General features: G+C 49.8%; 2 protein-coding genes across 7 annotated transcripts; both read left to right on the top strand.

Moving 5' to 3' along the window:
• The first annotated feature begins 10 nt into the window (after positions 1-10).
• LOC306656211 (uncharacterized protein) lies at positions 11-4321 on the top strand. Of its 6 annotated transcripts, none has more exons than XM_079131180.1 (8): positions 11-1501; positions 1864-1971; positions 2095-2166; positions 2400-2488; positions 2585-2836; positions 3278-3436; positions 3884-4060; positions 4187-4321. In XM_079131180.1, the coding sequence occupies exons 1-8, from the start codon at positions 1011-1013 to the stop codon at positions 4243-4245; spliced, it is 1407 nt and encodes a 468-aa protein (XP_078987306.1). In that variant the 5' UTR covers positions 11-1010; the 3' UTR covers positions 4246-4321. The 6 variants fall into 6 exon arrangements, with proteins under 6 accessions (XP_078987306.1, XP_078987307.1, XP_078987308.1 ...); XM_079131181.1 differs by having other exon boundaries at positions 3884-4036; positions 4187-4320; XM_079131182.1 differs by having other exon boundaries at positions 3884-4052; positions 4187-4320.
• Positions 4322-4870: 549 nt separating this feature from the next.
• On the top strand, positions 4871-16687 carry ACAP1 (ArfGAP with coiled-coil, ankyrin repeat and PH domains 1). The gene is given in 23 exon segments (XM_079131178.1): positions 4871-5105; positions 5819-5876; positions 7771-7890; positions 8154-8207; positions 8299-8357; positions 8628-8811; positions 8942-8986; positions 9104-9199; positions 9308-9322; positions 9324-9383; positions 9475-9584; positions 11394-11445; positions 11535-11635; positions 12530-12653; positions 12751-12962; positions 13593-13662; positions 13761-13855; positions 13936-14105; positions 14888-15060; positions 15522-15631; positions 15731-15841; positions 16145-16194; positions 16498-16687. Coding segments are annotated over 23 exon segments (2223 nt in total). The 5' UTR covers positions 4871-5052; the 3' UTR covers positions 16599-16687.
• The last annotated feature ends 100 nt before the right edge of the window (positions 16688-16787 follow it).

Raw genomic sequence — 16787 nt, 5'->3', positions numbered from 1 at the left:
AACTAATGACTACCACGGGGGAACAGAAGGACGACAGGGTCGGGGAAGCTCGCTTTACGGCACGGTGAGATGACGGACTGGCTCCTAGAGGGGCGAAGACCAAGACCGAGAGCTTTTGCGACAGTGGAGAGAAGAAATGTCTGCCACAGGCATCTTTACGACGGAAGGTTGATGGCGCCCAGACGCGCTTTGCGACAGCAGAACCGACGACCCCGCCCTCACCGGGGTGGGGGTGGGGAGCGACACATTGAACTATTCGCTTTACGGCAGGGGGTGGAGGTGTTCTCTACGCGCTTAACGCTTTAAGGGGCTACAGACTGGGTGACCAGAGGGCACAGATAAACGGTAGTTTTATAAATGAAAGTCTCTACCCTCTACACCTTTGAGACCAAAAACGTCGCAATCTGCCTACTTTGCATCACACTTTTCCTAAGAGGAAACGCGAAACGATTGGGGGCCGGGGGTGGGAATATTTCATGTCAAACCCAGCATGAACTCCAATTCAACCAAACACTTAAGACTTTAAATCCACAAAGAGAGTCCAAAGACACCTCGACATGTAGTTTCAAATTATAGCTCTTACGATCCCAAAAGATTCCGCCAAGCCACCAACAAGACCCCAGCCCAATTCCCCGAGGTCGCTGTGTCCCTCTAGCTAAGGTCGGAGGGCTGTGACTTCACAATTAAGGATTCACGCTCCCCGGTCAAGCCCCCTCGCTATGATTGGCTGATTTGGATGAGGGCAGTGATGGAGAAAGGCGGGAACAAGTTGCAAAGACAAAAGACATTGGGTGGCACGAAAAGGGAAAGAAGAGTGGAGTGGCTTCCGGGCTGAGATCTCTAAATAGAGGCTTGATTCCTTCCACCGCGGCTCTAGGGAGCAGAAGAAGGGACCTGGCCCTGAGTCGGAGCGTTCCCCGCCCACCGCATAAGGGGCGTGGCCCAGGGGCGGGGCTGTGTGGAACTGGGTTGTGGGGCGGGGTAGCTGAGAGTGGCCCCCTGGTGGGGCCATGGAGAGGCAGGGTTCTCTGGGATCTGCAAGAGGCTTCAATGGGGAATCACCTGGAGTGGTTACCAGGGGAGTGACCGGAGGGGTCAGAGGACTCGAAGCAGACACCAGACTGCCCTCCGGAGTAGCTTCGCCTAACGGTTCTGAGCCCCCCTCGCACTCCGGGGGCAGTGTGGTTCGCAGTCCTGGTTCAAGTCGTCCCACGGAGCGGGTAGTGGCTATCACTCCCGGGCTCAATCAGCATCCTGGGGAGGTTGCGGGCCACAGCGTTGAGTTCGGCCCATCCCCTGATGTAGTCAACATTCCCTGCTCTGGAACCGGCCTACCCAGGGCTTACTGTCCCGGGCCCGGGGGATCCAGGGTGTACACATCGGGGTGCGGTTCGCACTCTGGGTCAACTTGTTTGCACTCTGGTCCCTGTGAGGACCGGCCCCGGAGCATCCTAAAAGACAGCAGCTCCATCCTGATGCAGAGATCCCCCTGTGCGGATAAGTAAGGAGTCTAACTCTGGGGACAGAAAGCCCAGAGACTGGAGGGAGGAGTTCGGGACACCGAAGGGGACGGAGCCATAAGGGAAGGGACGGAGTCCTGAGAAATAGGAGTGAGGGTAGGTGAGGGTAGTTGGGTGGGAAATCTGAGGTTTCAGGCCTTTGGGAGAGCAGTAGATGCCCCATACGGTATCTGGCCAAACGGTATCGTAATTATTTCTGAGTCTCACCCTATCCAAAACCTGTACAAGGGGGTGTAAAAAAAAAGTTTTTTGAGTGACCAGAAGAATGAGGGAAGGCTGTAAGGAGGGAGGTCACTAGAAGATCTGTCTCCCACTCCTCTTCTGTGTACTCTCTTCACACCAGGAAAAAGGCTCAGCGCTGGGATGAGATGAATATCCTGGCCACTTATCACCCTACTGATAAGGACTATGGCTTTATGAAGGTGGATGAACCCAGCACCCCGTACCATAGGTGACAAGTCCTCAGCCTCAACTTTTCAGCCTAGACTCTCTTCTGTTCTAATAAGGAGGGCAAGGGAGGAGGCAGAGAAGACTCAGGGACTGGATATTGCCTGATGTCCCCCCTCCTCTGCAGGTTGCAGGACAGTGATGAAGATGTGTTGGCAGGGTCCTCTGTCAAGGTGACTCCTGAAGTGCTGGAAGAGAGGTGAGAGTTCTTTCAGAGATCAGTTGAGGTGTGGGGTCTTCTCCCCCTTCATCTTTGAACTTGGGCCAGAGGCATCTCTGCTTTTTGGCCTACAAAATGGGCGGGTACCACAATTCCCATCGGGTCTGACCAAGACTGATCTGGGGGGATCAGCTAGCTTGGTATCATCTACCACATGCCCCCATTGTTGTTCTCTCCCTTCGGTGTCCCCAACTAGTCTCCCTCCCCTTCAGGTTTGCAACAATGGACAATTTCCTCCCCAAGGTCCTCCAGTATGGTGACAATAGAAGCTCAGGAGCTGCAGACAACTTTTCCAAGACACGTGAGATGCAGGGTGGGCACTGAATGGAAAGGGGAGGTGGAGCAAACCTTCAGCGAGAGCCTGACAGCAAAGCCAAGCTCTCACACTGGCCCACAGACTCCAGTGATTTTGACAAGCATCGTAAGACACACTACACTGAAGGGAAGTTCCTCAAGGCTCAAAAAAACCTGCCCTTGGAGCATGAGGAGGATAGCAGTGGGGGTAGTGCCGGCGTCAGCAGTGGTGTTAGAGGTGTGGTGATGGACCCAAAGCTCAGGCCTGTGGAGAGAGGCTGGGCAGGAGGACTAGCCAGAAGAGTCAATGATGAAACTGACATGCTCATCCCGAGGCCTGTCCTAGATGTCAAGGGTTAGTGATGGGGGACTCCAGGGACTCAAGAGAGTTGTAGTCCAGAGTCTGTTCCAGAACCCATGGTTCTCTTGGACTTTCTGTTCCTCACTTCTCCACCATATTCTGTCTTCCTTAGTGACCCATAACCCTGCTGTCTTGACAGGGAAGCAGTGCTGTGTGTGGTCACACCAGGGAGGAAAGTAAAGAGTTGGAATGAGGTCCCCATTCAGGATAGCCCCCATAGATAGCTGGCTGCTGAAAAACACAAAGTCCAAAAGAACTGTGAGGGATGAAAAGGTCCCTGAAGGTTTTCTAAAAGAGGCGGGTTGGTAACAGAAGAAAATGAGATGAGAACCTGGGAGCTGAGCTTCTCCCCTCTTGTGGGGCCCACCGTGTATACCTGGGAGGCATGAACACACCAGGTGACCATGACTCACATTGCTTTGGGTGATTCCTCAGATTTCCCTGGCTGCAGAAATCAGTTCCCCTCAGCTTCGACCCCCTTTCCATTGGAGAAAATCGATCTGCAACGCAAGGAGTATTATACGCAGGGAAGATACCTGAGGTCTGACTCCCACCCAGAACCTGAAGAGGACATAGAAGATGAGCAGCAGGACAGTGAGAGCTGGTGGGGAAGCCTGGGGGATGGGTACTCTCATCCCACAGCACTGTCAGGCTCCATGGACTTGACCTTGGTCATTGAGAATCCCATAAACATTCAAGTCTATCTATTGGACCACACAGAAGACTCCTTTAGGGATCACAAGGCCATTAATGGCTCTATGACCATGACAGCAATACCACTGCAGCCTGGTGAGGGCACCCAGCCATCGTTTCACTGGCCTACCTCTTGGCAAACTCCATCTCTCAACTTCCCAATCCTATTAGATCAGTTCATCAGAACAGGTGGTAAGAGAAGCCCTAAATATCCCAGAGTCTAAGGCCCATATTGTGTAGGAGAGGAAACAGAGACTCAGAAAGGTTGGTGACTCCTTATAGTTTGTTACTACCCACTGGCTCCATGATTCGTCCTTGACTCCTCTCTGCCATCCCATCCCACTCCAGGAACTACCATGTCATCCAAAGACAGTAAGTCTCCGGTGGCATCCAGCTGGTGTCAGTGGCTGGAGGCCAAGAGGCAGAATTGCCGAAGCCCAGGGAGCTCAGAGAGGGAATATAGAAACAACCAGAACCCTCCAACCCAGAACGGGCGCAGAAGTGAGCCTGGGCAGAGGCAAGGAGGTGGTTGCACTGGTCTGGGAGGCAGAGGGGCTGAGTGCATAGGTTCTAGGGAGTTTGAGGGTCACGTGGGCAAGATCCCATGAGGGCTGCAAGAAAGTCACTAAATCCAGCTTCTTCTCTCTCCAGATGAAACCCTGCGGCTCCAATGGACTCAGGAAGAAGAAACCAGACAATGGAAAATGTAACCAGCTGGGGATGGGATGAAAGCATCCTTACCCTGCTCTTGCCACCCTAGGGGTAGACAATAAAGAGAAGAAGAGCAGTACTCTGGATGCTGTTAATTGGACACCCAGGCTGGGCCTGCTAGGTCAAGCAGTGGGTGGGGTGGGAGGATCATTCAAGAGCAGGAAACCAGGAAAGCACAGCAGAGAGAAGGGAGCTGGGAGCCACCCAGGAACTGGATGCATCAAGAACCTAGGATCTCAAGAAGGTTAATATCAAGCAGCAGCAGGATGGCAATGACTGATGCAATTAATTTAGTTAACCACAAATTCAACCATCTTTAATTTATTTTAACAACCCCAAGGGAGGGATTTTCTCCTCTATCTTCCAATGAGGAAACTGAGGAATCAGAGAACTTACCCAGGGTCACACAACCTCTAAGTGACAGAGCCAGGATTTGAACCTAGATCATCAGGCCCCCCAAACTCAACCACTAAAAGAGAAAGAAGCAGAGAGAAAGACCAGGGGCCCCAGGAGGAAGGTGACAGCAGTTAGTCTCTAGGGGCGGGGCTGTGGCTTCTCTGATCTCAGGCCCCCCTCCTCCACCCAGGCTCCACCCCTGCCCCTCCCAGCACTGCCTGGAAGTGTGGTGTGAGAGCTCCTCCTAGTATACCCCTTTCCCTTGGGGACAGAATTGTGCCCCCAGATACAACCCAGCAGAGGACCCCCTCCTTCCTCATTGAGATCATTCTTGAGGCAGAGAGTGCCTTGGCCTATATCCCCACCTACCTGGCCCCCGGGGCCCCCTGGCCCCACAGCAATCAAGTGAGATGACTGTCAAGCTGGATTTTGAAGAGTGTCTCAAGGACTCACCCCGCTTCCGGTAAGTATGTGCAGGTCTGGGGGGCCGAGGCAGGGAAGATCCAAAATGACCCAACATAACAGCGCACACATAGCTTTTCGCAAGCCAGATCAACTTCAGGGTATAGACCGCAAGGGGCTGAGAGGAGCTGGGTGTGGTGGTACACACCTGTACCCCAGTTATTTGGGAGGTTGAAACATGAGGATCTCAAGTTCAAGGCTAGCCTGGGCATGTTAGTGAGACCCTCTCTCAAAAAGGGCTGGGGATAGAGCTCAGAGGTAAAGAGCCCCTGGATTCAATTCCCAGTATCACACACAGAATAAAACCAAAAGTGACGAGAGGGAGCTGGTGGACCAAGGTACCTCTGATATCAAACCAGGGTCCTCCAATGATCTCTACCCTGCCTGCACCTTCTGGTCTTTCTAACCCCTCAGAGCTGATATTCCCTCCTCCCTTGTCACTGGGACCCCTGTCCCTCCCCCTGCTCTGGGGTGGTTAGCAACTTCCGGCTCTAGCCACATCCATCTTCCTTCTCTTCCTGCTCTGGCCTGGCCTGTATTAGCTTAGACTGTGTGAAGTAAATAAGCAAGAGCAGATGGCTGGGTGGCCCTTCTCAACTCAGCAGCTTTTTATGTCTGTACCTACTGCCCTACAACCCAAACTCCAATCCTGAAAAGGCTTCCAGACCTAATGGATCTGAGATCTGTTCCTTGACTTCATCCTTCCTTTCCCAGAGCCTCTATCGAGTTGGTGGAAGCTGAAGTGTCAGAATTGGAGACTCGTCTGGAAAAGGTGACTCTTATATGGAGAGGTGACCCAGGAACCTCTCCTGGATAAGAAGGTTGGGCCATGGAGAAAGTTGGAGACTGGGAATGAGTCCTGGAGTTATTAAATACTGTGTAGGGTAGATATTTTGGATATTTCTCCAATCCATGAAACCATTGATTTGTTTTTCATCTCTATACTTTTGTCATTTCCAAAATGTTATATATAAGCTGGGTGCAGTGGCATGTGCCTATAGTCCCAGCTACTGGGACACTGAGGCAGGAAGATCTCATAATTCCAGGAGTTCTAGACCACCCTTGGCAACATAATGAAACCTTGTCTAAAAAAAAAAAAAAATTACCTGGGAATAGTGCTACATGCCTGTAATCCTAGAAACTTGGGAGGCTGAGGCAGAAGGATCAAAAACTAAAGTTCAGCCTCAGCAACTTAACAAGACCCTGCTTGAAATAAAACATAAACATGACTGAGGATATAGCTGAGTTGTAGAATACCCCTGGCTTAATCCCCAATACCCCCCAATACCACAATGTTACATAAATATAGTATATGACCTTTCAAAAATGGCACTCTTTTTTTTTTGTTTTTACTCATTATTATGCTTTTGATGCTAGGCAGTGTTATTGGGCCAAATTGTTATATTGTGTGCATATACTAATATGTAACAACAAATTCCACCATTCTGTACAACTATAATGCACCAATTCAAAATGTGGAGAAAAAAGTAATACCCTTGAAGTTTATCCATGTTGTAGCACATATCAATAGTTCCTTTTTATTTTTGAGTACTATTCTGTTGTATGGATATACTTGTTTGTCACTGGATCAGTGTTATGAAAGATCTTTACTCATATCTTTACTTGGTAGGGCTGGGGTAAGTAAGGATCCAGAGGTCTGGATCCACACAGTGATCTGTGAGCATCTTTGTGTCTTGTCACAAACTGGTAAGATTTGATCATGGGCAATCTCCTGACAATCACTGATCCTGCTAGCCACTTGCACATCGACCTCTATTTCCCTAAAGCCTCCATAAGACCCAGAAAATATTTTTCAGTTTAACAAAGAACACCAAACACCTATGAACGCCAAGTTTCTGTTGCCCTGCATTTCATCACAAAGCCCTCCTGATAGTCTCCTGCTACTCTGAACTGAACTGAAGGGCTCTACTTGCTCAATCCCATGATGACTCAGGCCAGAGTCAAGCATATTGAGCCTCAGGGGCAGTGAAGTCACAGCCCTGCACAGATAACAAGGTTCAGAGACCAGGACACTAACTTTGGGTTCTATCTTAGCCACCTGGTTCTTCCAGGGCCCCTTCACAGGTTTATTAGATCTCCTTGTTTGACCATTGTGAGAGTGCTTATAGGATGGGCCCCAGAGCACCCTAGCGTCCTACTTGGCCCTGACCCTGTGGCCTATGTGACCAATTAATATTTACAAGGGAATGTTTAGTGAGCACGGAAAAGGACAGTCCCCAACAGTAAAAACTGTAGAATTGAAACCAACCATTAGAGAATTCAGCCTATAAGCCAGACAGTACAGAAGGATGGAGTTTCTTGGAACCCTTTCATCTAAGTAGGTAGGTAAGGCAGAGAGGAACATGGGAGAGTGAACAGGGAAAGACATTTTGGAGGTATTTACAGAGGCTTTAGCAACAGGCTGAGAGGAACAGATAGGAATTTTGTATTAAGAACAGAACAGCTGGAGTCAAGAAACAGAGAATACAGCAGGTGTATGTAAAGAATGGGGCAGAGCAGGACTGGACTGGAGGAAAGGTAGGTGAATCAAAAAGGGGGATGCAGCCCTGGGCAAGGGGAAAGGAAATGGGGCAGTGGTAGAGGGTGTCACCTGTTGTGGTGGGTGGTGGCTGGTGGCCCTACTCCTAGCTCTCCTTTTTCCCTAGCTCCTCAAGCTGGGAACTGGCCTTCTGGAAAGTGGACGCCATTATCTTGCTGCCAGCCGCGCCTTCATTGTTGGCATTTGTGATCTGGCCCACCTGGGTCCACCAGAACCCATGATGGTGGTATGTAGAGAATCTGAACAGGGGTGTACTGGGGTGGGATTAGGGGATGCTGTGGAAGAGGAATATTGGCCCAGGGTCTGCAGGTCTCAGGCTAGAGCAGAGCTGGGGTTGACATACAAGACATCCATTAATAGATGGGGTCTAGAGTTGGGAGGGCCCTGCTGCTCCATGCATGGATGGTTCTCTCTCTCTCTCTCTCTCTCTCTCTCTCTCTCTCTCTCTCCCCCCTCTCTCTCTCTCTCTCTCTGCTTATTCTTGCCCAGGAGTGTCTGGACAAATTTGCTGTAAGCCTGAACCACAAGCTGGACAGCCATGCAGTGAGTGGGAGAAACCAGGGATGGGAGTCAGGGGACAGGGCAGTGTCATCTGTTGTCCTGATGCCCACCTGCCAATTTCTGCTTCTCTCAGGAGCTTCTTGATGCCACCCAGCACACGCTACAGCAGCAAATTCAGACCCTGGCCAAGGAGTAAGATTGGAGGGAAGGGGGCCTTTTTTATTTCCCAGAAAGCAGCCCTCCAGTCGTCTTCCTGTTACCTCAGGGACCTCTTTGACTGAAGGAGTTGTGAGATTGGGGGTTTCTGGTGGCCTGACTTCTATCCCATTATCCCAAGGATTCCTTTGCATTTCCAAGTGTACATAGGCTAACTGAAAGGATATGGGTGGGCCTTATCCTAGAAATTCTCTGCTGGGGGTAGGTGAGTATATCTGTGATTCTGTGTTATTTCCTCACCCCCAGAGGTCTCCGGGGTTTCCGAGAGGCTCGCAGGGATTTCTGGCGGGGGGCTGAGAGCCTAGAGGCTGCTCTTACCCACAATGCTGAGGTCCCTCGGCGCCGTGTCCAAGAGGCAGAAGAGGCTGGAGCTGCTCTGAGGACTGCTAGAGCTGGGTACCGGGGACGAGCGTTGGATTACGCCCTGCAGGTACCTGTCCAGTCTGTCCTCCCCAGGGCACCAAGGCCTTGGGTGGTATTTCAAGGTTGGGAGTCCCTGTGTGCAGTGAGAAGGGGTGCTATGATTTCAAAATTGACCTGAGGTTTTTTTGGGCCCTCAGATCAATGTGATTGAAGACAAGAGGAAATTTGACATCATGGAGTTTGTGAGTTTCAGTGGTGGTGAAAACAAGGTGGAAATGAGCTTGCTGCCAGAGAATAGGAAGAAAGAGGGAGAGAGAGGTCATTCCTCAACTCTGCTCCCTGCCCACCTTGTCCTCCAGGTGCTACGTTTGGTGGAAGCCCAGGCTACCTATTTCCAGCAGGGCCATGAGGAACTGAGCCAGCTGGCCCAGTATCGCAAGGACCTAGGTGCCCAGGTAGGACCCAGGGAACAGGAAGTTAGTAGAGGGAGGTAGGGACTCTGAGATGACTCTCCTGGCCTGGTAAAGGGAGATTTGGATATTGAGGATGACTTCCTATGCCAGTTGCACCAGCTGGTCCTTGAATTCAGCACGAGAGAAGAGGGACATGGAACAGAGACATGTGCTACTAAAACAGAAGGTGAGGGCTGGGACTGTGTAGGAGGCAGACAAACCTATAGCCTTGGTCTCTACCCACCTCAGTTTCCCTTTGACCCTCTTTGTGCCCTCAGGAACTAGGTGGGGAAGAGCCAGAGCCAAGCCTAAAGGAGGGGCCTGGTGGCCTTGTCATGGAAGGACATCTCTTCAAACGGGCCAGCAATGCATTTAAGACCTGGAGCAGGTGAGGGGATGGCACCCCAATCAGCCAAACCCACCTGATTAAGTATTTTGGCAGGGGGAAGATACCAGGGATTGAACTCAGGGACTTTCAACCACTGCACCACATCCCCTGACCTTTTTTTTTTTTTTTTTTTTTTTTTTTTTTTAATGTATTTCATTTAGAGAATGAGTTGCTTAGTGCCTTGCTGTTGCTGAGGCTAGCTTTGAACTAAAAATCCTCCTGCCTCAGCCTCCAAGTCCTTGGGATTACAAGTGTGCGCCACCATGCCCAGCTTGATTGAATATTTTTTTGAGTAGTGTTAATGTGCTAAGCACAGCAAGGAAAAGCAGACAAGCACCCCACCACCACCTTATAAGAGCATTCATTCAATCAACATAGACAGACCATAAACATAGTAATTAAGTAGGTTGCATGTTACATTAAGAGGAAATAGTGCCATAGGAGAAAAAGAAGAAAGTAAGGGACATGACAAGCAGAAGCTGGGTGGGGGAGTGGTTTTATTTTAATTCTATCCTTTTGTTATTGGTTCATTATAGTTGTTCATAGGTGGGATTTGTCATTACATATTAGTACATGCACACAACATAACAATATGATTTGGCTAATGTATTTATATGTTTTGCAATGCTGGGGATCCAACTCAGGGCCTCAAGCATGCGAAGGCTCCATCACTGAACTACATCTCCAGCCTGTTTTTTTTTTTTTAATTAATTAATTAATTAATAAAACCCAGAATGAAATCCAGAGGCACTTAACCACTGAGCTTGTCCCCAGTCCTTTTCTTTATTTTTAATTTTGAGACAGTAAGTTGCTTAGGGCCTTGCTAAATTGCTGAGGCTGGCTTTTGAACTTGTGAACTTGTGATCCTCCTGCCTCGGCCTCCCAAGCCACTGGGATTATAGGTGTGTGCCACTGTGCCCAGCTACAATTTTAAATAGTGGGTCAGCTACAGTTTTAAATAGTAGGCCTTGTGAGAAGGTGTCTTTTGAGTCATGACTTTAGGATATCTGGGGGAAGAATGTTATAGACAGAAAGAAATCAGCACTAAGGCCTTGAGATACTTAGGGTATTTGAAGAACAGTGGAGAGGCCATGGGCCTGGACAGAGTAAGGGAAAAGGAGGTAGGAAATAATGGGGTGTGAATCATTCTAGGGCCTTGGAGACTTTTGTAGGTCCTTGGGGTCTACTCTGAGGGAAATAGGAAGCTTCTACAGGTTTGGAGCAGCATGGTGACATGTCCAGAAATAACCGCTTCCCACTTCCAGAGCTACACTATCCTATAGGGGACCTTTATAAAATTAGAAAATCATGTCTCTTTCCCAGGATACTTTCATTTGTCAAAAATTGTAGCAATAGTACTGATTCAAATGTGAATCTCTTCTGAAAATACCCTGTCAGACACACCTAGAAATAATGTTTACCACCTATCCAGGCATCCCTTAGTCCAGTCAAGATGACACATAACATTAACCTTTATAGCTACCTAGCACTGCTGTCTCCTTAAACACTAGCTACAGTGGGGGAAGGGGTGTAGCAATAAACTTATTTTAAAAAGAGAGAGAGAGAGAGAATATTTTACTGCCATCTGCTAGAAAATTATCCTTGTAAATATATCAAATTTAGGTTGTCCAAGATTATGAGGTGATTTAGATGTCCACACTTCTCTAGAATGTCTCATGGGATGGTCAATTCATTTCTCTCTTTTCTCAACAAAATTCTCCTAGGGCAAAGGGCACAGCCTCCCTTCTGTTCCTTCCCTAGCCTCATCCCAAGGCTGCCCATATTCTTAACTATTTCCACCTTCTGCAGACGCTGGTTCACCATTCAAAGCAACCAACTGGTTTACCAGAAGAAGTACAAGGTGGGTAGGTCCTAGAGGCCTGGGCCCCAGGGAAACAGCCCTTGCCTTTGCTGGCCATCAGCACTCTTATCCTTACCTTCTCCTGCCAGGACCCTGTGACAGTGGTAGTAGATGACCTTCGCCTCTGTACAGTGAAACTCTGCCCAGACTCAGAAAGGCGGTTCTGCTTTGAGGTGGTGTCCACTAGCAAGTGAGTATAGTCCCTCGGAACAATATTCTAATATGTCTCAATAAGCAACCAGAAAGGCAGAATGACCACAAGGGAGAACCCCCAGACAGCTGCAGGCCTTAATTTCTTGGTGACTAGATTGGGGAAGGATTTGAGGGGAAGGGACCGGTGATGGGGGATATGTAGGAGGATATTACCAATTGGTACAGAAGTACAGGTGCTCCTCTACTTATAATGGGGTTACATCCTGGTAAACCACTGTAAGCTGAAAATATCAAAAGCTGAAAATAACATTAATTTAATGTACCTCCTGACCATCATAGCAGAGCCCAGCCTATCTTAAACATGCTTATTTACATTATTAGCCTGTAGTTGGGGAAAACAAAGTTGACTTTATTAAAAAAAAAAAAAAGTGTTGAATGTCTCATGTACTCTATTGAATACTGAAAGTGAAAATCAGAATGGTTATATGCGTACACTGCCTTGCAACCGTAAAGTTAAAAAAAAGAAGAAGAAGAAAAGCAAAGAAAAGAAAAAAGAAAAAAATGACCACCAAAAAACAAAAACAAAAACAAAAATCTTAGTCAAAGCTGGGCAATTCAAGAGGCCAAGGCAAGAGGATCTTAAGTTTGAGACTCTGAGTTAAATTAATTTTAAGTTACTTCAGCGACTTAGCAAGACCCTGTCTCAAAAAATAAAAAAATGACTGAGGATGTAGCTCAGTGGTAAAGCACTCCTGGGTTCAAGCCACAATACCAAAAAAGAAAAAGTTAAACCATTAAAATAAGTCAGGGGCCACCCATATTTCAATACAACTGGAACCAATTGAATACTAGCTGAATGTGTCCTACCATATGGCTCCCCTGGCCTCAGACCCTTGCCCAATCACCCTCACTCCCTCCATGCTCCACCCAGGTCCTGCCTCCTCCAGGCTGACTCTGAGCGCCTCCTGCAGCTTTGGATCAGTGCTGTACAGAGCAGCATCGCCTCTGCTTTCAGCCAGGCTCGCCTTGATGATAGCCCACGTGGGCCAGGCCAGGTACTTCAACGTGGGCACATACGGCCTTGCTGCCCTAGGAAATGGGCCACCTCTTCTCCTAGGTTCCTTGGTCATCCTTTCTTCTCGTCTCCCCCAGGGCTCTGGACACCTGGCCTTGGGCTCTGCTGCCACACTGGGATGTGGTGGAATGGCGAGAGGAAGGGAGCCTGGGGGAGTTGGGCATGTGGCAGCCCAGGTACAGAGTGTAGATGGCAACGCCCAATGCTGTGACTGTCGGGAACCAGCCCCAGAGTGGGCGAGCATCAACCTTGGTGTCACCCTTTGCATTCAGTGCTCCGGCATCCACAGGTCATTCCCCAAGGACCCAAGCATGAGACCCATTCCTTCTGGCTGTTGTGCAGCCACCTGCCCATCATACAGGGGCCTCTCCTTCACTCTGTCCCAGCTTCCTCTCAGATTCTGGCTGTCACTGGGTATGAGGCCTGAGTATAAGGTGCACCCAGGTAGGCTAAGCCCTCATCAGTGTCCTGATCTGCCCAGGTTTGGGGTCATGTAGGGGAATTTACTGGCTTGGTTGGAAGAAGCATGGGTCAGGCTGCTAAGTGTGGAGAAGCCCATGAAGACCAGAGAGAGAAGTTGTGAGGTCTTAGCAAGTCTATAAGGCCCTCACCCCATCAGTCTGGTACAAGGAGAGGGAAGGGGGATGGCATGCAAAGTGTTGTCCAGGCCAGAGTACTATCAGAGAAGGGAAATGGCTAGAGAGGATGAGGATCTTAAAATGAAACAGAAAAGAAGGAAGGATTGATGAACAGATAGGATCCTGCCAGGATACATGGCCCAGCTGGCCTGCCTCCCACCCCACCCAAGTCCTCTGCATGGCCTCCCACGAAGGCCTTGCCTTTGAGTGTTTACTGGAGTAGCAGCAGAAGTTTCAAGCCACTGCCCACAGTGGACATGACTCCCTTTCTGGCCCTCCAGGAGCCTTGGTGTTCATTTCTCCAAAGTCCGATCCCTGACCCTAGACTCGTGGGAGCCAGAACTAGTAAAGGTAACTTGGGATATTGTGAAGATGGCAGGGGAGGAGAATGGACCAGACACTGGCCCCATATCCTACCTGTCTCTCTCTGCCTCTGCCTGGACTTCAAGCTTATGTGTGAGCTGGGAAATGTTGTCATCAACCAGATCTATGAGGCCCGTGTGGAAGCCATGGCAGTGAAGAAGCCAGGGCCTACCTGCTCCCGGTGAGGTTGGGATAGTGATGCCCAGGACGCCCCTTCATGGGAGGAAAGGAGCGGACTCTTCTCTCACCCCTCTCTTCTAGGCAGGAGAAGGAAGCCTGGATTCATGCCAAATATGTGGAGAAGAAGTTCTTGACCAAGCTTCCTGAGGTTCGAGGCCAAAGAGGTGGCAGGGGGCCTCTAAGGGGGCAGCCTCCTGTGCCCCCAAAGCCTTTCATCAGACCCCGGCCAGGGAGCTTCAGATCCAAGCCAGGTAGAGCATTGGTTGGGAATTCAGTAGATCTGCTATGTGCTCAGCACAGTGCTAGGCCTATAGGGAGGCACAGTATGAGGCCCAGGCCTTCCCCTTGAGACCTGGAGGGCCAAGAGTGGTGGCACACACCTGTAATCCCAGCAACAGTGACTGGAGGCTGAGACAGGAGAATCCCAAGTTCAAGGCCAGCCTCAACAGTTTAGTAAGACCCTGTCTCAAAATAAAAAGAAAGACCTGAGGCTGTAACTCAGTGGTAGAACACACTTGCTCCAGTACTAGTGGCAGAAAAAGAATGTTGCCTATATCTCTGTCAGTATCTCTGTCCTTGAGCATCTCTTTTTCCCAGAAAGTTACAATGGGGCATGGTGCTAAGCACAGGAAGAAGCATAGGGTGTGGAGTGGGCAGGGAGGACTACATTAGGGGTATCTACAGCATGAGGAAAGGCAAGAGTGCCTAGAAGGAGGTTGTGAGCTTGGCTGGAGCAGGGAAAGGTAAGAGCTGAGACTGTCAGGGAGAGTCAACTCACCTGTGAAATCCACGGTAGTTAGGATGAGGTGAATGATGCCATCACCCCCACCCCAGGGCCCCACACACATATGTCCTCACACTTACACATACCCACACCTACATCACTCTGTCTCACCATAGTCCTGAGTCATGAAGGTCTCCCTGCAATTTAGAAGTGATCTATCTCACTGCAGCATCAGGAGAACCAGACTAAGGGTTTTCTTCCCAGACTCAGCACTGATTATCCCTAACAAGAACTAACTCCCCCCAACAGAGCCCCCCTCTGGTGACCTGGGCCACCTGCACCCTGGGGCCCTGTTGTTTCGTGCTGCTGGGCATCCTCCATCCCTTCCCACCATGGCTGATGCCCTTGCCCATGGAGCTGATGTCAACTGGGTCAATGGAGGTCAGGAAAATGCCACACCGCTGATCCAGGCCACAGCTGCTGTAAGAACCATGCTGACATCCCTTTCCCACCCTAAGGCTCCTTTTCTTTGACTCTACTTCAGACTTTGGACCCAGCTCTTTCCTCTTCCCCACTCCTGCATTGCTCCCTGGGGTCTCCACCGCATAGGGAGAGATAAGTAATCGAGACTCGTTGCTAAGAGTGTGTGATTTAGAGGCAAAGAACCTGAGTTTGAATCCAGGGTCTTATCCTTAACAAGAGACTTTGAACAAGTTATTAATCTTTCTGTGCCTCCATCTCCTCATCTGTAAAATAGGGATAGCATATCTCATAAGATTGTACTAGGGTTTTAATATATATGAATACATGTAAAGAGCTAGAGCCAAGCCAGACACTTAGCTGTACCCTCCCAAATTTTATTTACCATATCCCACCCTAAACATCTTGAAATTCACCTCTGAAGATGCTACCCTCCATCCTCCTTTTTGACTTCTGAATGCAGAATTCTCTTCTGGCCTGTGAGTTTCTCCTTCAGAATGGGGCAAATGTGAACCAAGCAGACAGTGCCGGCAGGGGTCCACTTCACCATGCAACCATTCTTGGCCACACCGGGTAGGGCAGCAGGAGATGATGGTCATGGGGAGGAAGGCTCTGGATGGGATGAAGGGTCCAGGGATGAGATGGCAGGGCTGAACCTGCTGTCCTCTCCAGGCTCGCTTGCTTATTCTTGAAACGAGGAGCTGATCTGGGAGCTCGGGATTATGAAGGCAGGGACCCTCTGACCATTGCCATGGAAACGACCAATGCTGACATCGTCACCCTGTGAGAACGCCTGAAGGGTGGGGCGGATGCCAACATGGGAACTTGCCTGGTGGGTTGTGAAAGGATTGAGCCAGCTTCTGGTTGGGCCACACAAAGGATGTGTGGATTGGGGTATGTAGTAGGAAGGCAGGCAGGGTAAGAGGATGGGAGTTCCTCCTGAGAGCCATCATTCAGGCACCAACATTCCTGACAGGCATCTTTGAAGCACTGGACACTAGGGAAACAATGAAACAACCCAGCTGAAAGATGGAGTTGAGGAGGGATGAGGAGAATGTTATTTATCCTTAATTCCTTCTCCTTCAGGCTACGATTGGCAAAAATGAGGGAGGCTGAAGCGGCCCAGGGCCAGACAGGTAAATCCACCTATCCCATCCTGGAAGTCCAATACTGGCATTCTGGGCTTCTGGCTTTGGTGACCTGTCTCCCTCAAGCTCAACTGCATCGATTCCAAATATATATTGGGCGCACGCATTGTGCCAGGAGCTTTGAATAAAAGAGAAAAGAATAAGCACTGCTGCTATGCTTAGGCAGCACAAGTTCTCTCCACCCACACTCCAAGGGCTAGCCCCTATCAGGCAGGACCGGCTGCCCTATAGTGCACTTAATTGTTAGGACCCAGCAGTCTGGCCTCCCAGCCTTTCTTCCTTCCCCCTCAGGAGATGAGACGTATCTTGACATCTTCCGCGACTTCTCCCTAATGGCATCAGACGACCCAGAGAAGCTGAGCAGGCGTAGTTACGATCTCCATACGCTTTGATCCCAAGCCTTTGGGGGCCCTGCACCTCTGGCTCTGCCCCTCCCCACCGCCAGCTCCTTTGCCATTAAAGCCTCAGTGTCTTGCGCGTCTCTTCGTAGTTCATTTATTGGGCGCCACCTCTGGGCCCCGTAGAGCGTAGAGCTATACTATGGCTCCTGGGGTGCTGGGAAGAGTTGGGAGTCTGCGAGC

Source organism: Sciurus vulgaris (genome assembly GCF_902686455.1).
Source record: "Sciurus vulgaris genome assembly, chromosome: 3".
NCBI classification, from domain to species: Eukaryota; Metazoa; Chordata; class Mammalia; order Rodentia; family Sciuridae; genus Sciurus; species Sciurus vulgaris.
Note: the sequence above shows the minus strand (reverse complement) of the source record. Positions and strands in the feature narration are given on the sequence as shown.